The 23,250-nt window shown below is 38.5% G+C and overlaps 3 protein-coding genes across 3 annotated transcripts; all 3 read right to left on the bottom strand.

The window, feature by feature from the left end:
* Window positions 1-1,425: 1,425 nt before the first annotated feature.
* Window positions 1,426-3,341, bottom strand: hoxd10a (homeobox D10a). Its single transcript, XM_071917913.1, is given in 3 exon segments — window positions 1,426-1,700; window positions 2,545-3,295; window positions 3,297-3,341. Coding segments are annotated over 3 exon segments (1,071 nt in total).
* A 4,326-nt stretch (window positions 3,342-7,667) lies between these two features.
* hoxd11a (homeobox D11a) lies at window positions 7,668-9,311 on the bottom strand. The gene is made up of 2 exons (XM_071917914.2): window positions 8,690-9,311; window positions 7,668-7,978 (listed from the first exon to the last, which is right to left on the bottom strand). The coding sequence occupies exons 1-2, from the start codon at window positions 9,294-9,296 to the stop codon at window positions 7,743-7,745; spliced, it is 843 nt and encodes a 280-aa protein (XP_071774015.2). The 5' UTR covers window positions 9,297-9,311; the 3' UTR covers window positions 7,668-7,742.
* A 5,823-nt stretch (window positions 9,312-15,134) lies between these two features.
* hoxd12a (homeobox D12a) lies at window positions 15,135-16,557 on the bottom strand. The gene is made up of 2 exons (XM_071917947.1): window positions 15,981-16,557; window positions 15,135-15,373 (listed from the first exon to the last, which is right to left on the bottom strand). The coding sequence occupies exons 1-2, from the start codon at window positions 16,555-16,557 to the stop codon at window positions 15,135-15,137; spliced, it is 816 nt and encodes a 271-aa protein (XP_071774048.1).
* Window positions 16,558-23,250: the final 6,693 nt, after the last annotated feature.

Raw genomic sequence — 23,250 nt, 5'->3', positions numbered from 1 at the left:
ATAGATAATGACCAAACATTATGTTATCTTATATTAACAGATACTGAAAAAGAAAAAAAAAACAACTAAACGGCCATTGCAACAGGCCTATATTGCGCAGAGGGAAGGGAGAGCTAATTCTTGCAATACCTGTGAATTTGTGCTTGAACATCAAAATTTACATTGAATTCTGCACACCGCCATGTAGCCTACAGGCTATCGATTTTGTTACGGGCAGGCCAGAAAATAAAGCAACATGTTTATTTGATTAAGCCTCTCTCTCTCTCCCCCTCTCTCTCTCTCTGTTTTTCTCTGTCACTATGCACAAAAGTAGGCCTGTGCACAGAAACTCTAAACAATCTTCAATGTAGACCCATGTTATGCGAAAACATTGGAAGATGGGAGACGGACGGCGGAGGAGACTGGACATTGTCCGTTATCCTACTCTTATTATTACTGATTAGGCCTACTGATTCCTACGTGATTCTCAGACGGTAACATATTTTTGCGTTCAATAGGCTAAAAAATATTAGCCTGTAATATTCAATTGGACTACTCGTTTTGGGGAGCTGGAGTGCAGTTAACAATAGGCAAACCAATTCACACCATCTTACAACTAAAAAATTAACTAATTGCTGGTAGTCCGTACCCAAAATGTACCCAAAATACGCACAGGCTCATCCTCAAATGAAGACAAACAATAGCTGTAAATATTCATTGAAATAATTTTATAAGAGACACATAAGGAACATTATTAGAATTATTATTATTATCATTTTGCAATACCATTACCTTCTTACACTGAAGTACAACTCTCCATTCTTGCTTTTTCCTGCTCTTATAACTCCATATGAACTAGGGATACCAAGACAAATAGCGCCTATACACAATGCTATGATGTAGGTGTAGCATTTGAAAGCGTAAGGCTGGTAGCTGTAGAGATAATTATAGACTTAGGCAGGATGAACAAATACAAAACATGATAGTTTGACAATCTATTTATTGCAGGATACATGCCACAAACATGCAATAGATTCACAGATTAACATTGGTTGCCGCCACTTAAAGGCCCATAGAAACATGTTCACTATTGAGCAACTGGCTTGCGCTCACTGTAGAACAAATTTTGCACTATATGACACCAAATGTGCTTTCATGTCTGAGATAGACTAATGCTTTCCAAATAGGTCGTCATTGCGACATCTTCAGACACAATAAAACAGCAATGTCTACTGGCAGAGGGAAACATATCTACTACTCCAATAATTTAAGACCTAAGTGTTACCCTGTGATAAAATAAAACAAATACACAATGCCACACAAAGTAATAAAAAAAATGGCATACAGTCACAGTTTCGTTGAAATTGAAGATAAACGTCCAATGCCACTATAGCATCAAACTGAACAGGGGAGGAAAAAGACAACAAAACACTAATACATGCAAGCTCACGAAAAGGTGAGATTTGAGGTCAGTTCCCGGATGCGGTTTTCCCTGCTCATTTTCTTCAGTTTCATCCTGCGGTTCTGAAACCAGATCTTGACCTGCCTGTCAGTCAGGTTGACGCTTCTGCTGATCTCTAGGCGGCGCTCTCGGGTCAGATACATATTGAACAGAAACTCCTTCTCCAACTCTAAGGTTTGGTGCTTTGTGTAAGGGCATCTTTTCTTTCTCCCACTTTTTGCAGTTAACCAGTTGCTTGTTGGCGTGTCAGTCTTGCAGTCTGTAAAATTCAGAGCAGATACATTTTCAGAATGGCAGTGAGCATCATGTGAACACATCTCACCTGGTGCTATGGATTTCACCTTTGGGAAATAACACACAATATAGGCTACTAAATGCTTCCCCAAAATAAATGCTATACAGGGGGTGTTATTACACGGGTTACATGCAATCAGCAGGAAAATAAAATTGAAATTAGGCCCCAAACAGCCAAACCGCACACCAGGACGAAACCTTTATGCAGCTTGAAACCTTATATGAATTCTACTTATCTTTATAGCAGATAACAATGGCTTTTAAGGGAATTATGAAGCCTAGTTTAGTTGCTTACGTTGCCAATGTTAAATTTAACCTGAAATGTAGTTACCTATGTCATATTATAGCTTACAGCGTTCCCTAACTTGTTAACATGCAGACCAAACTATCCAGTGTTACACAGCAGGTATAAAGGGCAGCTTCAAATGTAGGCTAAATGTAAGGAACATTAGAAAGATTGCAATTTGTATTTCTGCAACAATTTGCAAAATTTTAGAATAATTTGAGCTACTTATATTAACTTTTTGGAGTCTGAAAACGGTGCAATACTTTGCTAAAAATAAAGCAATAGAAGAATATCATTTCAAGAAAGGCAAATTATTCTAATTAAAAAATATCAGGGAAAAAAGACACCTAATGTCTGTTGCGTGGTAAAACCATTCTCTATTGCCTATTACTGCAACCTGAGAAAGGCTCTCATTAAACATTACGACTTTAGGGTTGTTTGTGTTTTATACTGGGTTTTATGATGCTGGAGCCTTCGCATTACAGCGCCACACGATAAAAACCTTTTATTGTAGGCAACCCACCTTTCCCTTCCTTCTGTGGCAACTCTGGGCTGGAGACAGAGGCTTCAATGGAGCAGATTTTCTCCTCCGAGCTGGACTTGGGATCTGGACTTTCTACGGGCACGGGTGTCCTTGAGGTCTCGGGGTTTTGCGGAACATCTTCAGCTTTCTTTTCCACCTCTGCAAAATTAGAAGATGACGACGACTGCGATTTGGGAGTGACCCGGTTGAGCTGCATCAGTGTTGGGTTTGGGCTCGGCGTCTCATGGCAGTAGTTTTCCTGATGCTTCCCACTCGCATAAGTTTGGCTCAGTCTGAAATAGCCCGGAACAGGTATCTCAGGGCCATCGACTGGACAAGACTCAGGAATAATGTTAGGATATGCGGGGACTTCTGACGAGCTGACTTTTTGTACTCTCTTATCGGAGTACATGCAGCAGTTACTCTCTTCCTTAATGCTCTGTGAAAATGTACAATTTGACATCTGGCTGGGCGGCTCTATTCTGCAGGGTCTATTCGGATCAGTCCAGTTATCTATTTGAGGTATGTACGAGTGGACATTCATGCCCATATTTTGGTGGTTGACCTCCCCTCTTTTGCCGAAAGACGGCAGGAGTCCACAGGTTTGCATTCCGTAAGTTCCCATTTCTGAGCCAGACGGCATGTACATGTTGCTGTTGGAGTAAAAGCTGTCCGTCCTGCAAGCACCAATTAAAGAGTCCACTAAAAAGGTGTTTGCCGCAGGAGAGCTACTGGGAAAGGACATTTTGGGGGGTTAAGTTCTATAGAGGAGAGAGATGTCCTTTGTAAGCTGACATATCTAGGAAAAACAATCTCCGTGTAAGTCAGGATGCCTCCCGACCACATGACAAGCCCACCAATGAGATTTGAAAATGGCCTTGAGACGCAGCCTCCTCTCCCTGCACACACAGACGCACTGACTCATACCTCGGATGCAGACGTGGTCAACAGCGACACCTACAACACGGACTTGAAATTGGTTTAGAGACTCACAAAGAGGCATCGCGAGCACATATAGGCTATACTTAGAGTTTCCCAAAATAAAAGGAATCAGATCTAAATGACACCCAGCATATCCGAAAATAGTTCACTTTCAACTGCACCTTTCACAGAAGGGCTATTCAACAGCCAAAACTGTGAAATGTATCCGCACAACATGCCTTTCGTGTGTGTGTGTGTGTGTGTGTGTGTGTGTGTGTGTGTGTGTGTGTGTGTGTGTGAGTGTGTATATGTGTGTGTGTCTGTGTGTATGGGCGCGCGCGTGTGTGCAGCCTACATTGCGCATAGGCGACAACTGCAGCCTATTTAAAAGAATGTAACCAGCTCGATTTAATTTAATGCCATTTCTTTTTTTGATGATGAAATGAACTATTCACATGACTTTATGCCCATATGAACTGTATTTTGGAATTACTCTCCCAAATATCTTTGAATAAAAAAATAATTACTGATGATTAGGCCTATATTTAAATGTATTGGTTTCACTATTAATTCTGCACTGATTGCATTTCCGTTTTTTACAATTTGCATAGGAATTTAGCTGAACTAAGCTTCATTGTCGTAATTATACAGGACCAAACCAGTCGATAGCCGGACAACACCTAGGCCTATTTAGATTTCCTGAAAGATATCAACAATCAAATAAGGCAACTGTAGAAAGTAAAATGTGGGTCAACATTTCACAAATCTAAATGAACAGGCTTTGCCATAAACTCTGTGTATGCATATAGGCTAAAATGAATTGTTCTTGCAAGACTTCTTTTGTCAAATAAATTCACCTTAAGACAGACATGGAAAATCGTCCTTTATTATTTGCACAAATCATAAAGCACAATATCTTTATTTGCATGTTGTAGTCACTGGTGTATTTCAGATAAGATGTTCAAGTGTAAAGTTCAAAATAATGCCTTTTTTTAGCAGGGGTTATTTTGCTCGGGGCTCCATTGTGTTAGCCTGCAAGGTATGGAAATGTGTGCAAGGGAAACACCTAGTGTGCCTGCTAAACCCAGGAACAAAAACACTTTGTGCCTCAAAATATCAATCGACCCAAAATCAGAGGCCCACAATCAGAGCCAATGATTGCTGTGGCAGAGATTGGCGCTATACAGGTCTTTACAAACAAACAATTAAATACAGAAAAACGCAGTTTGCAATCATTATATCTTTGGTATTTAGGCAATTTGAGAGCATGTGTATATAGTTATTACATGTTTTCATGGTTGTCAGATCAAATATTTACAACTGGCTGTAAGTAAACATATATGCAGATTCTCCCAATGACACATGATTTACAAAGACTAAAATATATTACAACCTGCTTTTGGTTATGGCAGAAATAGCTAAATAATGTGGAAATTACGCTTGTCCATTATCCATATCTCATTATTTAAATGCAGAAAAATAACATTTAACTAAAAGGCATGCGACATCAAATTTTACTTATGCTATATGAATAATTGGTTACAAAATATTCTCAGTATTCTGAATAGCCTGTGACGTATGAAATTTAAAACAAAATCCTTAATATATTTTATTAATCAGGTGTAATTAACCAATCACACACACACACACACACACACACACACACACACACACACACACACACACACTCACACACACACACACACACACACACACACACACATAAAAAAAAAAAAAAAAAAAAAATAGGCTGCACAATTCAACAAATCCTGCAAATCCTGGCTCAGATTGTGAGATGTGTCTGATATTTTGCCAAATGAAATAGTCTAAAACAGGAAAACAAACAGACTGCGGGATGGCTATAAAATTAACTACTACCGGGTACAACTCAATTGCATAATAATAATAATAATGATAATAATAATAATAATAATAATAATGCACTGCATAGAAAAAAATATTAAAACAGGTAAAAATGAAACAGGTAAAAAAAACAGGTGAAATACGAAGCAGATCTTTGCCAATAATAACAGTCTCCTGCCATCATATGTTGAATACAAAGAAAGAAATGTAAGCTTGTGTGGCCTACAGGTAAAGATCGCAGTCTGGAAATTAAAGGTTCAGATGACAAAACTTTTTACATGTTATTCCATCGCCTCATCTAAAGGGTCTTATGAAAAAAGACTAAAATTATCTTATGTAAATTTCCCAAGTCATGTCGAAATCATTTAAACATGACTTTCAAACCCAATTACTGCCTGCAACTAGGATGCTGCAACTACAGGACACCAGAAAAAACAACTATTATATCAGTTCAACTGAAAACCATGTAGGCCTAGTCCTCAACGCTGAAAAATAATGTTTATGTTCAGTTGGCTATTGCCTGTGTTTGTACTGTCAAATAAAATAAACCGCCCATTACATGCTTTTAAATTAGGCAATAGCCCATGTATATAGGCCTACCTTGGAAGTATAATGAAATATGAGATACTGTAGAAAACCAATAGCGACAAACTCATCAGAGGAACTGTTTAATGAGTGGTTTGATATAAAACCACCATGAGATAGTTTGGGACATTTTTAAAGATTTCAAAAAGTTGCCACGTTTAAGACAACAGAATTCAGGCTAGTAGATGGAGTTACCATTAAAATAAAAAAAATAAAAGAACAAAACCTCTGTTAAACGGATTATCCCTACACCCACTGACTGATTTTCAAGACAAGGATACATGCTAAATTTGGCTGAAGTATGCATTTTACCCTGTTAACCAAAGCTGCAAGTCTGCCCTCATGTGGATAGAATGAGAAGGAAACTACTCTGTAATTTCTCTATGGGCCTGATATATTCCATTAATGACAACACATTTAAACGGTTGCTTAATGAAATCTCAGTTTTGTAATCGTTTTTTTGGGTAGGGGAATAATTGTACATTTGATTGCTCACGAATCAAATTAACATAATTAAACCCCCTCCCCCTTTTTTTCATAAAGGACATCGAAACGAGAGGTGAACTTGTTACTGCACAGGCCCAAAGCGAAAATAATCATCTAGTCGTCACATGAATTATCAATAAAGTAACTAGCTTAGTGGAACCGATGCATTTAATCTGTCTTTTTATTGATCCAAAAATTGCTTACAAAAATAAGAGAGAGGAAAACAGAGTATTGAAATTAAAGCATCGCGCACTGATTATTTCACTTTTTGCGGTACCAGTTTGGGGTTTTAATCCCCGCTAGACAGCAATGGAAACTTTTCACCTGCTTTAATTCAACAAAGAAAACCAACTTTTCCACTGCCTTTTAGAAACCTTTGTCCTTGCAGATTTAGACGGCGTCTAAGGTTAACGTAAGGGCGCGTAGTACTGCAGCAGATCTACCTGAAAGACTTACTTATTCAATTAGATGAGAGGTGACGGTCCTGGCTTGTAGGCCTGATATGAAAATATATCTCCCATTGTTTTCCAGCTGACACTGGCAGCGTTACAAATGCCCCAAGATGTCAGATAGAGCTAAATAGGGAGGGAATGCGTTGAAATGAGTACAATTCTCCAAAACATTTGTAGCCTGGAGTCAAACTACTTTCAGACAGGAAAAAGACTCAGTCCTCTTGTAGTCTGGGGGATGGGACACCAAAGGTCCAATAGCCCCCTATTTAGACATTTACAGCTACTTTTATTATACTGTCTAGACGGTTCAAGGTTTAGTAAACAATCCAGTGTTAGAAAGCAAAGGAAATAACGGGACCATATAGGCCTGTATGCGCCAAACTTCCTCACCGATGAATCCTCGCACAATTTCCAATATAATTTCAGTTTTCTGTGGACAGGCAACATTTGCGGCCTAACAGACTTTGACGAGCTCATGTAAGATAAAGGTTTCGTGACTAAAATGATACACCATTTGTCGTGTCTACTTTATTTCACACCACAATGTACATCACATGCGTCTTATAAATGCACATACACAAGGAAGCCTACTTTTATAAATAATTCCATAGCATAGCTTGTACTGTGCTGAAATACGTGTTGCTAATAACGCGAAGAGGTATGAACACAAATAAATAAAAGCAGACTTGTATATTGTTCACAAAAATATGGCACGTTGATTATACAAACGCAAGAGATCTTTGTAAATTAAATTGTTTCAGCTGAATGATAAAAATGCTTGACAGGGTTCAAAAAATGCTGAAGGGTCCAGTCTGTAAAAAATATTGGGTTTAGCTCCCATTTTACTCGCACATCGTGTGTGTGTCTATCTGTTCCACCATGTCAGATATATCAGAATAAGGGATTCCCAGTGAAATACTGTAGGCGGTCGCGGTTGAGCTTTTTCTCTTTCATTCTTCTATTTTGAAACCAAATCTTCACCTGCCGATCAGACAGATTTAACATCCTGGACAGCTGAAGTCGCTTCTCCTTGTTAATATACACGTTGAAGAAAAACTCTCGTTCAAGTTCTCGGATCTGGTATTTGGAGTAGGGGCACCTCTTCTTTCTGGACTTTGTTGTTGAACCTGCAAAGGAAAAAAATATGAAAAGGTTTTTTTTATTGAAAGGAAAACCAGGTGATAACAGTTGTTGTGGTAAAAAGTATGATACAGTTAACAGGTTGACAAATAAACTGATTTATTCCAGCACAAAGGCTCTCTGTCTCTGTCACACACACACACACACACACACACACACACACACACACGCACACTCATGCACACGCGCGCCCAACAATGCAACAACTGAGAGATTTGCATTGAAATGAACTTCACTGAACTGATTTTTATGAATAAGGTAGGGTTTGAAGGTAGGCTATCAAATTACATATTTTTCTTTCACAATGCTGATATATCCGCATAGAATGCACTACAATAGCCTATATAAGTTTCTCTAATAAAACCTTATCTGATTCTCTTTAATTGTCTGCGTCTTTGCCAGTGTAGCTTAAGAAACCTATCAATAGCTATCAATTTCCGTGATTAAACAAACTATCAATACTATTAACACACAAGGAAAACAACAACTTCAGGTTACTTAAACTGTTTCCCATTGTAAATACCTTTACAACCGTAAAGTAAATCTTATAGGGATATAAAAGCTTTTGCATGCTTATAAAGAGGCACATAAACCTAGACGGACATGCTAGTGGACATATAGTGCTATCTAGCCACTCCATTGTCTATAATGGTTTACCTTACACACCTTATCCCCTGTACAATGAGAAAAACACCTACTCTGTTGGTTGTTCTTGTCGCCGCAGTTGGAGGATGAATCCTCGTCGATGCTCTCGGTTGGGTCTGGTTTGGACTCTTCTGGTTTGGTTGAAGTCTGATTGTTATTTGCAGCATCTCCCGGGACAGCAGAGTCTGTCTTTTGTTTGGGGAGCTCAGGGTTGGGCTTGTCCGTGGTGATAGTCTCAAAAAACTGGTCGAAGCCCTGAGGAAGAACTCCATTTCGGCCAACATTGGTGAAGAAATTGCACGGCGAGCTCGTCCCTCCGTGGTGGCCGTACAAGGACTCGTTTTTGAATATCACATCCGCCCTGCTGCTCGAGGACTGGATTAAGTCCCGATGCATTATCTCGTCCGCTGAGTAGTAAGACGCGTAATTGCCCCTGTAGTGCCATTTGCTGGGATGGTCCAGTCCATAATCCCTGAAAGCGACTTCTCGAACAGGTTGGACTTGGGCTATGTTGGGAGAATAAGGGAAATTGATCTGACACGAAGTAGTCTGCGGTAAAAAGGAGGAGACTGATGTAAAATCAGGCGCCGAAACGTAATAAGTACAACTCGGTAAATACATATTTGACGCACAGTTGCTGCGATCATCGTATTCCGTCATATCTCTCCCCTTTTCCCCTTAGCAATAGAGGAAAGGAATTGGCAGCTTGACTGTGTTAAACTTTGTCCATCTATTGCACCATAGGCGTGTGGAAAGACCCCGCCAGGGAGAAAAAATCGGAAACGTAGGCAGACCTGCAATTCATCTTGATCGATTCTTGAGGTAATTGTGTCATGTGATCCGGCAAAGAAATTACCATACATCAATATCAGTCATTAAAAACTGTCCAGAGAAACTCATGTGGGCGCATGCAAGAGACTTCATTGGTTCTCAGGCTGCAGAGGCAACTCCTCTCTAGTCGTCTTGTCCTATAGCTCACGGAAAAGAAATTTGTGAACCACCGCTGGAATATTTATCATTGAAAGGTTTACTGCAACATAATCTTCATCATGCAGTGGCAGCCACACACGCTCATATGTATTCATCCGTGTATTTTGCGCTGTTTGGAGTATAAGAATCGTGAGTTTTTAGCAACAGTTAGGTTGGAAGCATTGAAGTTGACCTCCACACTTAAAACAGAACTTGGAGGAATGGCCACCAAGGCCACCGTGCCTGCACTGCTACTACACGGTTAAATGGGCAGCTGATCATAACTTTACATCAATCTAATCTCATTCACAGTTTTGAATGCAAATTAAAATTATATCATCACTGCCTATAATCACTAGATAGAAAATTGAAGGTGGAGAGAATTAAACCCATGCAAACAAAAGCCAGTGTGGAAGATGCTTGAATTCACTGCCAGATATACAAGCCTCGAGGCCTACAGCCTGGTGGAAAAAGCTCAAACGCCACAGTTTAGGTAACCCAGGCTATAAGAAATTCTGTATACTAAAAAGCATCCAAACTAATTCACTTTTGGATTAGAAACCTAGCAAAATAGAAACTCGTGGCAATTTGGATTAGAAATGTAAATCTTAATTGCTGCGTGTTCCAACTTGTTGTAATTTGACCCACCTTAATATCCCCTGCAGAAGCACGGGTTTTAAAATATCCAAATAAAACAGCCCACGGTGTTGCAGCATCGTTGATTTTAGATGGCACATAATCTTCACAAAAATATAGGCGAAAAATCAGCTGCACATATGATTGACCAAGCAAACCGATGCACTGCATTGCCAAGTACAAAACAACTGGCTTTGACCGTCTGTGGTCTAGGTGATGTCCACCAAGCATTCACCAACAAGCCTCTGCACCCAAATCATTTTATTGCACAAACAAAGGCAGCCATCCTGCTGAAGTGTACGCCTGTAGTGTGTGGGCCTTCCTCGGCGGGGAAAAACGGAGTTAAAACACTGGTGAAAGGATACCTCATGTCTTCAAGCCTTGAGCAATATTTTTGTTTGCCTCCGTGAGTATGTTTTTTGTTGTTTATTATTCGCAACCAAGTAGAAGAAAAACTCAAAAGCTTACATTTCAAGAAAAATGGCAACGCATAGGCTTTAAGGCCTGACTACACTAGACACAACTATCTGAAAGCATCACTGCAAATTATGCATTAAATCCATTAAATCCATTAAATGCAACATTTGTGAATGGTTCATTTCGAGGATTAAGTAAATTGTCTATTCATGCAAGCTTGTAGGCCATAGGCATTGCAAAAGTACTGTCATGAAAAGTGTCTCAACGCCGACTAAGCTTATTATTATTGGAACTATGGTTAACTCGTGTTCTCTGTCTAAAACTAGTTTCTTCACCCTTGAAGTTGAAACACGTCAGGCAGTGAACAAAGCTAGACGCAAAGAAAATGTAGTCTTGGTTAACTAGGCTGCTACTAAAAAAAAACTAGGGAAATAAAAACAAACCACTCTGATTCATGCGAAGCATTTGCCCATATAAAGATTGCAAATTTACCTATAACTTTATCTATTACCAACAGTATTGCATTTTCGTAGAATACGGTGGACATAAACTTCTTAACTTCTCGAATAGATGCGCTCATGGGCAGACCTGTTGCTCATTGTATTCACTCTCAAAAGTCAACAGGATCCTAGCTTACTGATATAATGCTTCTTCTTCTTTCATTATTATTATTATTATTATTATTATTATTATCATTATTATTATTATTATTATTGCAAATGTTTCGTTTATACTACGTCTGCGATCACCTGTCCACCCATTTTTGGTTGCACTTTGAGCATCCATGTGAATGTTGCATATGAAAACTTGTGTAATGTGCACTGTTGCAAGGTGTTGAGCATGTTAACTGTTACATTCTTTGCTCATGCGACGTGTTTGGCAAATAAAGTTGTCTGGTGAGTCTGAGGTACATTTTCCCAGGATAAAAGCTAACTACTTTACTCCGCAGGCAAGAGGTTTTGAGGAACTAAACTTTAATTGGCGCGTTGCTGAGATTGTTTTGTTGTGCGTAATTATACCTTACCATTTTGCCAAGCCTAAATGACTATTAGCTATTTTAAAGTTCTTAAAATGGGTTAGAAAAACAGACATTTAAGGTAATGATGGAAATGTTATATACTCATAACCGAGTAACCTTGTGCTAATATTTTGGGAAGCAGCATTACATAGCCTACTAACTTGACCTTAACTTTGCTTTGGCGCCCCCACTATCTGGGAGAGCCTGAGCTATAACGCTGTCTGGTTTGAGAAAGAGAGTTTGGCAGAAAGGACATTGGGCAAAAAAACAACATAAATACTGAGGGGAAAAATGTTGCTTATTGCATGTTGAGAACTCGAGGTAGCCATTCCAAATAGTCTATACCCAATAAAAACTAAGAGTAGGCTAGGTGAAACATGCTGCGTGGTAAGGGTTTTAAGACGAGTAAAACCAGACAAACCTTGTGGTGAACTGCAACAGGCCTACATCATATATGTATGAAATGGCACATGTAGCCTAATCATCCCTATTCAAAACCCAGCTAGATGTATATTGTCACTACCCAAAGGTTGGAAAATTGTGTTTCCTATGGCCATTAATAATGGAAGAACCACTTACAACTCTAAACGTTTCTTCACTACAAATTGTGAGCTTGAAGGTTCTATCTGACTTTTTTGATCAAAATTCAGTTTTCCACACACATTCATGATCTTTGAATGCTACCCTATGCTTGTGTGGTGTTATTTTATTTTCTTAAAGAACCTTTTGGGGTTACATATTTAAAACAGATAGAAAGTAAATAACAATATGTATGTCAAATTGTCCATGCTCAATATCTCACAACTGCACTCTACCCAGATAGAACCTCAAGCTCACAAAATAGTGAAACTGATTGGTTTGTTTTGAGAAACCTCAACATGGTTCTTTATTGTTTATGGTTCTTCACTGCTCTTCACAAATAGATATAAAGAGAAACATCAGTAGTTAGTAGTAATGATGTGATGTGATGATGATGTGATGATGTAATGAGAGGAACCATGAATAGATCCTCTTCTGTAATGCTTCATGTGTAACCACTACTGCTTGCAATCATCTGCTATGGTGCTTTGAGGATTCTTTGATAGTGTTGAACCCCACCAGGCCAAGAAACTGTGCAGCATGTGTGAGTGAAGAGGTCAAAGGATCTGCCTTTAGAATCAGGCTCACACGTTATGACCTAGGCTTGAACTTTACACTCTCCACAAAAATGTCAAAACAGCAATTCCATATTTCTGGTAAATATGAACAGTTAACCTTTTGGATGCTAGATGGTGCTATGCAGTGCACATGTGGATAACATGTGTATATAACATGTATAACACCAACAGCAATTCTCTTATATGCACAGAGGATTCTCTATTTGGTATAAGAACATTCGTAGAATTCATACATGTATCACTATGAAATGAGTGATTACTTATATGGGGTCTAAATTGGACCAAACCTTTTGGTTACAACCACAGAAACCTCCAATGGCTCTGTGGACTTTTCCTTAGGGTGTAAACTGCTGCTGTGCTGTGAATATTTATTATGAAGCCAGGAGTTAGGCCTGTCATGCCTCTGCTAGGAGAACCCACATTTGGCCAAAGGTGGAGGAGTGCACAAATCCTCTCCCTAAGTAATAATAAAACTTACTTACGATTAAAAGTAGATTGTTCAAAATTAAATTTGATTTGTATTGAATGTGCTGAGGAAGTAAAAGTGGATGTTCAGATTGTTCTATATAATATTGCAGCGATGTAGCACTAAAGGGGTCGGTGGTCCTGTTATGCTGGCTGTGAATGCCTACTGTTTAAATTCCCTCATTTGTAGCTGTTTGTTAAAGGCAAAATAAAAAATGTGCCAGATTAATATAGGTGAATGAAGAGTAGGCTGTTTCGAAAATAGTGGGGAATAGTCGCTAAGAATAACGTTACTAAAGCGCCTATAATCTGCATAAAATAGAAATAATTATTCTCCATCAACGCCTAAGTAGCCTATAAGAATTTGAAACTATCCAATTCATCTTAATTGGAAGGTAACAAAAATCAGTTTCTGACGTTTTTCCACCAATCCTCTCAGTTTACGTCTCCCTTAAAATCATCAGTAGACTTTGGTGTGTTGAGGAGTTCGTAGTGCAGACTAACAACGTCTGACCTACAACGTAGGCTAATTGTCAGTTTCTACACAAACAGTTTGCTATTACTTATTCCACGGCCTGGCTGAATGTCTGAAAACAAAAATTAAACTGACTCAAATGATGCACAGTAACTCAGCTATATATTATTTATAAATGATTTTTATTTACAAATGTACTGATTTGTAGGGTTCGTCCACGTTACAAAACTCCTTACTGTCTGTGCGTAAAAGGATGGCTGTGCCAAAGCATTGGGCGTCCTCTCATTTCCCAATAACGTAACCTGTTTTCTGTAATAAACTTAAAATTAATCAAATCCGAATTGAAGTATTCTTTAATCATATATGTACATGTAGAGACTGGATCTACAGGCCAAAATAGACTGTAGTCTGATGCAACTAATTTCATCTGTGATGTTTGTAGACACAGCACAAGGTTTGGCTATAAAATCCATGCTCCATTTAACGTAGTTATAGGCCTATCTAATGTCATCTGAATGTTTCATATCCACATACTAATAGGTCTACTTTTGGAAACATTTGAAATTAACATGTTGTAGCGTTGGACACACTGGTTGCGGCGCAAATCTCTTCTTCCGCAGACCGATATAGCAAGGCAAGGTAACTTTACCTTTTTAATTAAGATGCAAAATAACTTGGAAAAAAATAGCGTTGGACATTTTATTGAACTACAGCAGTCAGGCAATAGGCATGCAATTATCATTATAATTTTTATAATATTGATTTTTGTCAATGTTTAATTCTACCGTCGATAAACATGAACTTGAGCTCAGACTGGCTGTTTCCACACAAACAAATTAGGCCTACGTTATACATGGGCAGGCCATCATACAGAATATACAAAAACGTATACAGCCATACTGTCAGTTTAAATAGGTCCATCATTCATGTTGGTATGGAAAAGAAAGAAATAGGCCCACAAATTTATAATTTCCCGCAGCCAAGGCCTACAAACAGCCAAGGCCTGTTGTATTTGAGTTTCGCAATGTCAGAAACGACCAACTGCATGTGTCAAACTCATTATATACAGGCTAGCAGGCCTACAGGTTTAATTTAATCTGAGTTGCACTGTTTCATTTGCTTTGATTATTCTTTCATGTCTCATGGCTGGGCAACGAATCAAAAACGGTATCACTTTAACAGGGTTTAACAGGAATATCAACATTTTACACAAATCTATAAATACATTTCAATGCCAGAAACCCGATTCGTGCAAAAGGACGTGATGTGCTGCAAGATTTTTGATAAAATACAACATCTTCTGTTCTGAAAGGGTTGCGCTGCTCTGCGCAGTGTAGGTAACGTGGTGGAGATCAAGGCCATCAGTATGTGGAGAATGCTTGTTCGCGCATCATCAGACGTTTTTTCTTCATCCTGCGGTTCTGAAACCATATTTTCACTTGTTGGTCACTCAGGTCCAGTCTATCTGACAACTCTTTCCTTTTCTGTCTGTTTATGAATTCATTCATCATGAATTCATTCTCAAGTTCAGCAAGCTGTGGCTTCGAGTAAGGTTTTCTCTTCTTTCTGGTTTTCACTTGTGACGAGCACCATGGGACACCTGGAGGGAAAATACGTAGAAACTAGTTTTATACATCAAATTAACACCAACAACCAAAACTTAAATATATGAAATAGCTGCTCACAATGCCTCACGATGTTGCCCACACCTTTTAAGAAAAAGAATTGGACTATAGCTACCCTATAATGCATTTTAGAAGACTACTATAGGCCTACAAATATCACAGTAAAATTAGGGTTAAAGTACCCTGTAACACAGACACACTAGGAGCCCCTATAAGAATATTATGGGGATATCATAAGAATATTATAGAGATGCAACAGGAGATAGAAAAAGACCATAAAATACGACAAGGTCCGTATAAACCCATTACTGAGTCCCACAGACAAACTATAAGTCCCTATAAGAACATTATGGGAATGTTATAGGAACATTATAGTGATACCATAGGAGATGGAAACACCATAAAATACGATAATGTTATTATAAACCCCACAACTGAGTACTAGAGATCCACTAAAAGTCTATATAGGAACACTATAGTGATTTTTATAGGGCTGAAAACAAAGCATAAACCATGGAAAAAGCTGATTCTGATTACAAGTACTGGACATTGTTCAAAATGCAGTACTGTAGGTTACTTAACCTTCAGCAAAAGTCGTCCTGGAACATGTGTTACTGGATGATGGCTGGACGGGGTTCTGCGCCTGTTTGGTGCCGTTCACACTGCGTGGACCTGCTGCACTGGGATCCAGTTGGGCTGCAGAACCGTGCGACCGACTTTCCAGATTTGAGTATTCATATTTCGAGCTGCGGGCGCCGCTGGCTCCATGCTCTCCAGCGTAAACTTGAGCTTGTTTACCAGAGTCTTCAGTCTTGTGGTTTGCGTCCTGAAAACAGTATCGAGCCGACTCCTCCAAATGCGCCTTACCATGGCTGATGGAGGGATTAGTATTTATAGACACCGAGTTGGACAGAAACGGCGGACAGTAGCCTCCAAAGGCGCGGCTCTGTGGTGGTGCTGGCGGTGGCGACGTGCACGAACTTGAGGAAGTCCACGGGAGCGTGCACACCTCTCTCCTATTGTATGGGATCTGATGAAGCCCGGGTATATGGGCTCCATTGCCCCGCAAGTTGGAGAAATACAGCGACTCTGATGGAGCAAAATTCAGCAGCGAACCAACATAGCCGGCATTTAAAGGATTCCGTTCACACATTTCCATGGAGCTTTCCTCAAACGCTTCTTGCAAGCCTTTTAGCAACTCCTAAAGAATAAAGGGTAGGTAATTGTTGATTTGTTAATACAGTGTCACGTGATATGCAAAATATGTTGTTCCTCCCACCCTTGCTCCCAATACTGCAAAGCAAAATATTCCATAAGGAAATATTGGGCTGCTGGATGGGGGTGGGGGATGAAGGTAAATTCTAACATTTTATTTCGTGGCTCAAAACCTTAAGCTGCTGATGGTGTTACGCCTTATTAATTAATCTAGTTCAGAGATTCGTCAGAAATTGCTGAAGATTATGTCTATTCCAGAGTCAGGGGCTTTTTATTAGAAAATACACATGTGCAGGGAATTTGTTTTGGTATCATGGTGCTGTGACATGACAACAAATAAGGTGATGCTGTCTGACCCATATGGCACAAAGGAAAATACAGGACCTCAAGTATACTGCAACATGTATTTCCGCAACATGTAGGCTATTTCTGCAAGTCATACATACGCTTTACAAAATAGGTATTGACCCACACCTACATAAAATACTCCCAATGCACAAATATATGGTTTACAAACAAATCACATAGGCCTACATAATTATGTAGCTAAAATAGTTTTCACACAACGACAAAGTTATTCCTTTGGAATACAAGACAAGTCCATCAAAGTACATTGCTCTTAGAATATTCAACAACATCCTTATAATAACGTGTAGCCTATAGCAAAAAAATCTCAATGAATTGTGAAAATTAGAAAGAAAAAACAGCAAATGTCGCAATGAGCTGAGACCTTAGGCTTACAAAGTCTTTATGTAATGTAGCCTAATGTAGCCCTACCTTATGGATAAACTATGAAACTCGGCCTCGATGGTACATATAATAGACTGAAAACAACTTTGGGAAACATATGACCCATATCCATATTTTTACATTTCAATTTGGCTTTTATAGCAAACCAGTTCCAGTTTCTGTGCCACATTTTGCAGCTCTTGGTTATTTAAATAAACATTTCTTCGATTGTTTAGAGTAATTCCTCCGCCAAGATGATACAGTTTATCCTTCTCCTTCTCCCTTCTCTAAATGAACTTCACCATAAACCACTTAAAAGCTCACAGGGCAGTCCTGTAGCATTAGATTCAATTTGAAAACATTTGTTTTCACAGCCTCGTGTTTACCGCCTGCAGGCTTCTATTCTAGAAAGGCCAATTTTCCTCGTAATTTCTGCAATGTACCTAAAACTAAACCTGACCTACAATCTCAGTTTATGGCATTGTGGATAAACTAACTTTCCTCGTTTCTGGAGTAAAACAAAAAGACCATTACAAACAGTCTGCCGCCATAAAAGCTCCCGCATGGCCTCCCTGTTGCACAATTAGGCTACATTCGTGAATCTCCAGCCAAATGTTAGGACGTTAGAATCATCCATAGCCTACTAGAAAAAAATAAAGTTCTCCAAATAGCCTACAAAAAGGCAAGAAATATCGTGCGCATTTTAAACCAAGTCAAATCCATTGTAGTTCAAGGTCAAAACCTATTGTGCCTAAATTTAGTGAACCAAGTCCAAGTGCATATTATCAACACTGTATAGCTTACGTTTCCCATCAAAGATGATAATCGCTATCCTAATGAAAAATCACTATAATACGCATAACATTCCTATAGGGACTTACAGTGTGTCTCTGGTAGTCAGTGGTGAGTTTATAGTGACCTTACTGCTTTATGGTAGTCTATTTTTTAAATCTCCTACGGTATCTCTATAAAATTCCTATAATATTCACATAACATTCTTATGGGGATTTATAGTGTGTCTGTGGTAGCCTACGCTGTAAGTTTATAGTGACTTTAGTACTCTATGGTATTTTTCTCTCCTGGTATCACTGTAATATTCCTCTGAATCTTTAGGGACTTATATTTTTTCTGTGACGTTTGTATATTATCCTTCTAAAATTTATTATAGGCTAGGATTACTATAAGCTTTTCTTATTTTACTTTATTTTTTTCTAAAGGGTAGCCCTTTCAAAAATAATAGCCTAAACTGTCACTGAGGACTTGGAGCAGTTAGTGTTTCAGGGGATCTCCAGCAAAAGGAGGGGTGTAGTTTACTTTTACTATTTCGTTAACTAGAAATGAGTAGGCCTACAGTGGGATAATGTGGCCTATATGTAAAGGATGACTGCTTTGGTTACAGGTTTCACTGCGATCCCTGTTACCTCCCCACCTACAACATAGACAGTGACGTAATTATACACTAAATCATAACTAACAACACAAATCTTGCCAATTTTTGTTCTAAGGACAAAATCCAGTCCGTGGTCAAATACGTAGAATTTTTCTCTACAAGGACAAAGTTTGGGAACGTCTGGCATAGAATAACTAATGACACTTATCTTGACATTTCAACTAGACTGCTAATAGTAGTTCATAAGAAATTATTATGTACAATAAAACGCATTACAATTGCGTTTCTCAAAAACATTTTAGTGATATAATCTTACAGTTTGAGTTGTTGCGCCAATAATCCAGTAGGTGGCGGTACAAGTCCACAAATACCAGCTGTCTGATGTTGCAGTCCAGTGTCTTTCCACTGCTGAGCAGCTTTCTGGAAGAGCACGGACTAATTGTACCAATGGTCATCATCAGTAATTACAATGATCATATCCAACCTGAACTGTGTTGACTTGCTCAATAAAATGTGTTTGGGGCATAATGATGAACCAAAGTATCCTGATGTGACCTATGCCTGTGTTATATAGGCCTGTTGTAGCATGGCCCCGTCAACGTTAAGACTTAGTTTATGGAAATAAAAAGTCCCATATGCTTTATTTATTGTAACGCACTGTCACAAAGAATGTTATAGTGAATCAAACAAGACAAGCAAACATTTAAATCTTTCATTGATAGTCCTTTAGCTATACACATTTATATTATCAAAATATTTAAAAGAAGGCTACTAGAAAACTAAATGATAAAAAACTAAAGCAAGATTTCAAATCATAAACAACGGGCTATGCTATAACAGGCCTATACGATGAAGTGAATCCAAAATGAGCACAGACACATTATAGCCTAACAGCTACACATTAACAACTACTATAAAGTGCACGCTCATGAAATCAGTATTTAAAATAGTCTACGAGGCAGTAGCTATAGTAAAGTACAGAGGCCTTGGTTGCAAAAATGTTTGGCTTTAGATTAATTTGGTTTTGGTTAGGACGGAAGGCTGCATGCGCTTTTAATCATATGATGTTCGAAAGCTTCTCCTATAAAGTTGATGTGTCTGTTCACTGAAATTCGTGCTAATCAAATAAGATTTTTTACCCAAAGACAACAACATCCTATAGCAAAAAAAAGCCATTTAACTGGCAAAAGTGAGCAGCATTAAGAAATAAGAAAAGAACATGCACGGTCAATTTTCTCAGATCAGTGAATAGAGTATCCCTTAACTCAAATATTTTGAGTAACGTGAATTTACTTTAAGGGGCCTGGGCTAGCGTGCAAATTGCAAATGTAACTTTCCACAGAGCTCCCAAGCCAATCTTGCAAACCAAGAATATACTCACTTTAGTTTGTGTTTGAGCTTTTAAATACCTTTCAAGTTTTCACGAAAAAGTTCTCGTTTCATCACAAATTGTGCTGAGCAATTGTAGGCCAACAACAAATTGGTCGCGAGTAAAGGCCACGGATTGCACTCTTCAATCAGAATACATTTTATTTCTAAAATGTTAACTATCGAGACAGGTTTTACGTCTAGCCTTGGAACATAAAATTGAAATTTTGCATTTTGAAGTTAGGCCTGTGCTACTAGATCTTACCAACTATAGAATAAAAAGAAAAATAGTCAAAGGATTTGACGCCAACCTTGGGTGAGAATTAGAAAATTAAGACAAGTGCCAGTTTTAGTGTCATTTACTGTTCTTCCTCTTCCAGGTTTGACACGGCGGCTGGAGCCAAATTGTTGATCAGAGAAGCGACAGGCTGGCTGTTTTCAGGCCCTTTGAAGGAAGCTATCCGCCGTCTTTTGTCCTTGGTAATAAACTTGCTGCTTTACCCTCGTTCAAGTTCTCTGGGCTGAAGGAAATGTTGGGTAGCTTCTTCCAAGTGTTAAAAACCCACTAGTTTATTAGGGTAGTGGGTTTCAAAGTGGGGTCCGGGGATTACAGCAAGTTTAGGAACACTTTAATTCCACTATAACTGAATTCACTAGAAGGTCATCCCAGTTAGAAAATATATAAGACTGACTATTCTGGTCATAAGTTTCACTGTCTCCCCACGTACAATGTAGACGGTTAGGCTAATTCAATCCAAAACTACAAAAATCTTCTCATATGGTCCCTGGGACAAGAAAATCATCAAATGGGAGTCTGTACCCTAATTATGTCTATTTTGGGGTCAGTGACATGAAAACATTTGAACCTCCCTGTGTTAGGGTAATCCTTTTTCAAGTATCGAAAAGTATTAGGTTACAGGACATACATACAGACATACATACATACATACAGACTAACCTTAATTATTGAGTTGAAATTAAAACTAGTAGTCATGTGTTCAGGTCCAAGTATTGAGCTTGAGGTCGCTTGTTTAAACTTATTCCTGAATTTGTCCGCTACACTGTTCAATTAAGTTGAAGAGCCTTGAAACAGTGAAATTGAAACTTTGTGTCGCTAAAAGCTGCGGAGATTTTGACAAGCTGATGGAAACGGAATTATTCGAAATAAACAAAATCAGGTTGGTAGAAAAATTAAATTAGGCAAATCATTTTACCTGGGACATTTGTCGGATTTGCAGCCTCCCTGGTATTAACCAAATCCCACGGTCGTTTTCCATAAGATGCCTCAATAAGCTTCTATATGTCAGCCTTAAAAGTAAAGATCCAGGGCTGAAACCTGCAGTACGGAGCCTGCTGATCAAACTAATGGGACTTGACTGAAAAGGATATTCTACTTTAAAGAAAGAAGCATTTGGCCTTTATCACTGGGTGGAGATTTAGACACGTAGAGACGTAGACAGATATTGTTCATATGTTAACATTTTAAGCAAACCACTGTTTATTTAAACCGCATTGTAATTCTTATGGTGTCTTATTCTTAAATACTTAGGTTTGCACCAACGTGCACCAGCTGACAGACATTATCAACCAAATCATCTATTTTAAAATTATCATAATGCCATTTTCTTATCATCAAGCTCAACGTTAATCATATTGCAATGAGGTTCGTGAAACGAGGCAAGGATGAAGCCGATCACCATTACAGAAGTGGTGGTTGTCGGGGTTCTCGTAGCGGCCAAATAATCCAGCACTAATGTAATAACTCAAAAACATACTCGTTTTAGTCAAATCAGTCTTGTCTATTAGAATGTAGTCAAGTGTCAAATAATGAGCAGCATCAAGGAACATCGAGCGTAACGACATATGCATAATGTTTCTCGAATCATAAGTGAAGCGAGACAGTGGAGAAAGACTTTCATGACATGTATATAGTCAAATAGACTATATTAGGCATAAGGAAATAGAGTTATGTGCCACTTAATTTCAATATCAAAAAATCAAAACTCAAACTAAATGATAGAATTATGAAAAAAGGCAAAGATAATAGTTCTGAATGAAATGAGGCATTTGTGATGGTTGAAAATCTAATATAGTATTACCATAAACCAGTGTAGTTCTGCTCCATGCCAATCTGAATTAAGAATGAATCTGATATTCAGAAGACTGGAACTTGGAGGCTATTGTCCCCTGTTGGTGTTTTTTCGGTTGTCTGCATTCACTACAAATTGCCACTAGATGGACCTCTCACTTAAGATAAGGACAGAAGTCTGCAAAAGAGCAAGGGCCCAGATTTATTGAGAGTACACAACCTTGAGAATGGCATGCATAATACAATGACAGTGGCCAGATACAAATTAATTCAATCTTAAATGTTTAAACATATGGTTACAGCATTTGCTACTGAGTTTGTTCGGCTCTTTAATATTTAGCAAGGAGAACAGGTTCATGTGACAAACTAAAGCTACTGATTTCCTTTTCTCTTCCCTGCTACCAGGGAATGACACCAGGAGATTCAGAGGAGACGGGTAGGAAAAACTGAGACAGCATATGTTTCAGCATCATTCATTACAGATCTACATCAATAACCTCATGGTAATAGTGTGCTCTAAAAAAAAGTTATTTAGCATGATTTGAAATGCAAATTGTCATCAACATTTAATCAATTGACTCTTGAAGTTGGATATTCAAGATATATTATTATTCTTATAGTTAAGGTTAATTTTTGATTGGCATATCAGCTCTCCTTTGAGCAGCATGCTATAGGTTCTCATGCAGTTTACTTCCTGAATAGAAATCTGGGCAGGGAAAATGAGTGATTAACATCCATAATGATTAACTCCCCCACTCAACAAGTACCATTATAGTGCCCTTGAGCAAGGCACATAACCTTAAATTGCTCCAGTGGAGCCGCTCAGTGGAAGACAGGGTTGTACTGGACAGCGGGCAGGTATAATGTGTATAACTGCAGGATTATGAAGCAGGACAGTGCTGAAAAAGAGCAGATATGCTCAGCAAAAACCTTGGTTTCTAAATACATGACAAGCGAATAAAGAATCAATCTGCTAATCACATTTGTTTTCTTTTTAAATCATATTTATACAAAATTCTACATATCTTTTTACAAGTATGTTTGAAACATAGGCCTATAAT

This window comes from Centroberyx gerrardi, chromosome 10 (genome assembly GCF_048128805.1).
Source record: "Centroberyx gerrardi isolate f3 chromosome 10, fCenGer3.hap1.cur.20231027, whole genome shotgun sequence".
NCBI lineage: Eukaryota > Metazoa > Chordata > Actinopteri > Beryciformes > Berycidae > Centroberyx > Centroberyx gerrardi.
This window is presented reverse-complemented; position numbering and strand designations above follow the sequence as displayed.

Excerpts from the sequence above, each read along its gene's own strand:
- hoxd11a (XM_071917914.2), bottom strand. The coding sequence starts at position 9,296 with ATGACGGAATACGATGATCGCAGCAACTGTGCGTCAAATATGTATTTA. Across the intron at positions 7,979-8,689 it reads CGACAAGAACAACCAACAGA|GTTCAACAACAAAGTCCAGA; the intron begins GTAGGTGTTTTT and ends TTTCCTTTGCAG.
- hoxd12a (XM_071917947.1), bottom strand. The coding sequence starts at position 16,557 with ATGGAAATGTGTGAACGGAATCCTTTAAATGCCGGCTATGTTGGTTCG. Across the intron at positions 15,374-15,980 it reads CAGGACGACTTTTGCTGAAG|GTGTCCCATGGTGCTCGTCA; the intron begins GTTAAGTAACCT and ends TTTTCCCTCCAG.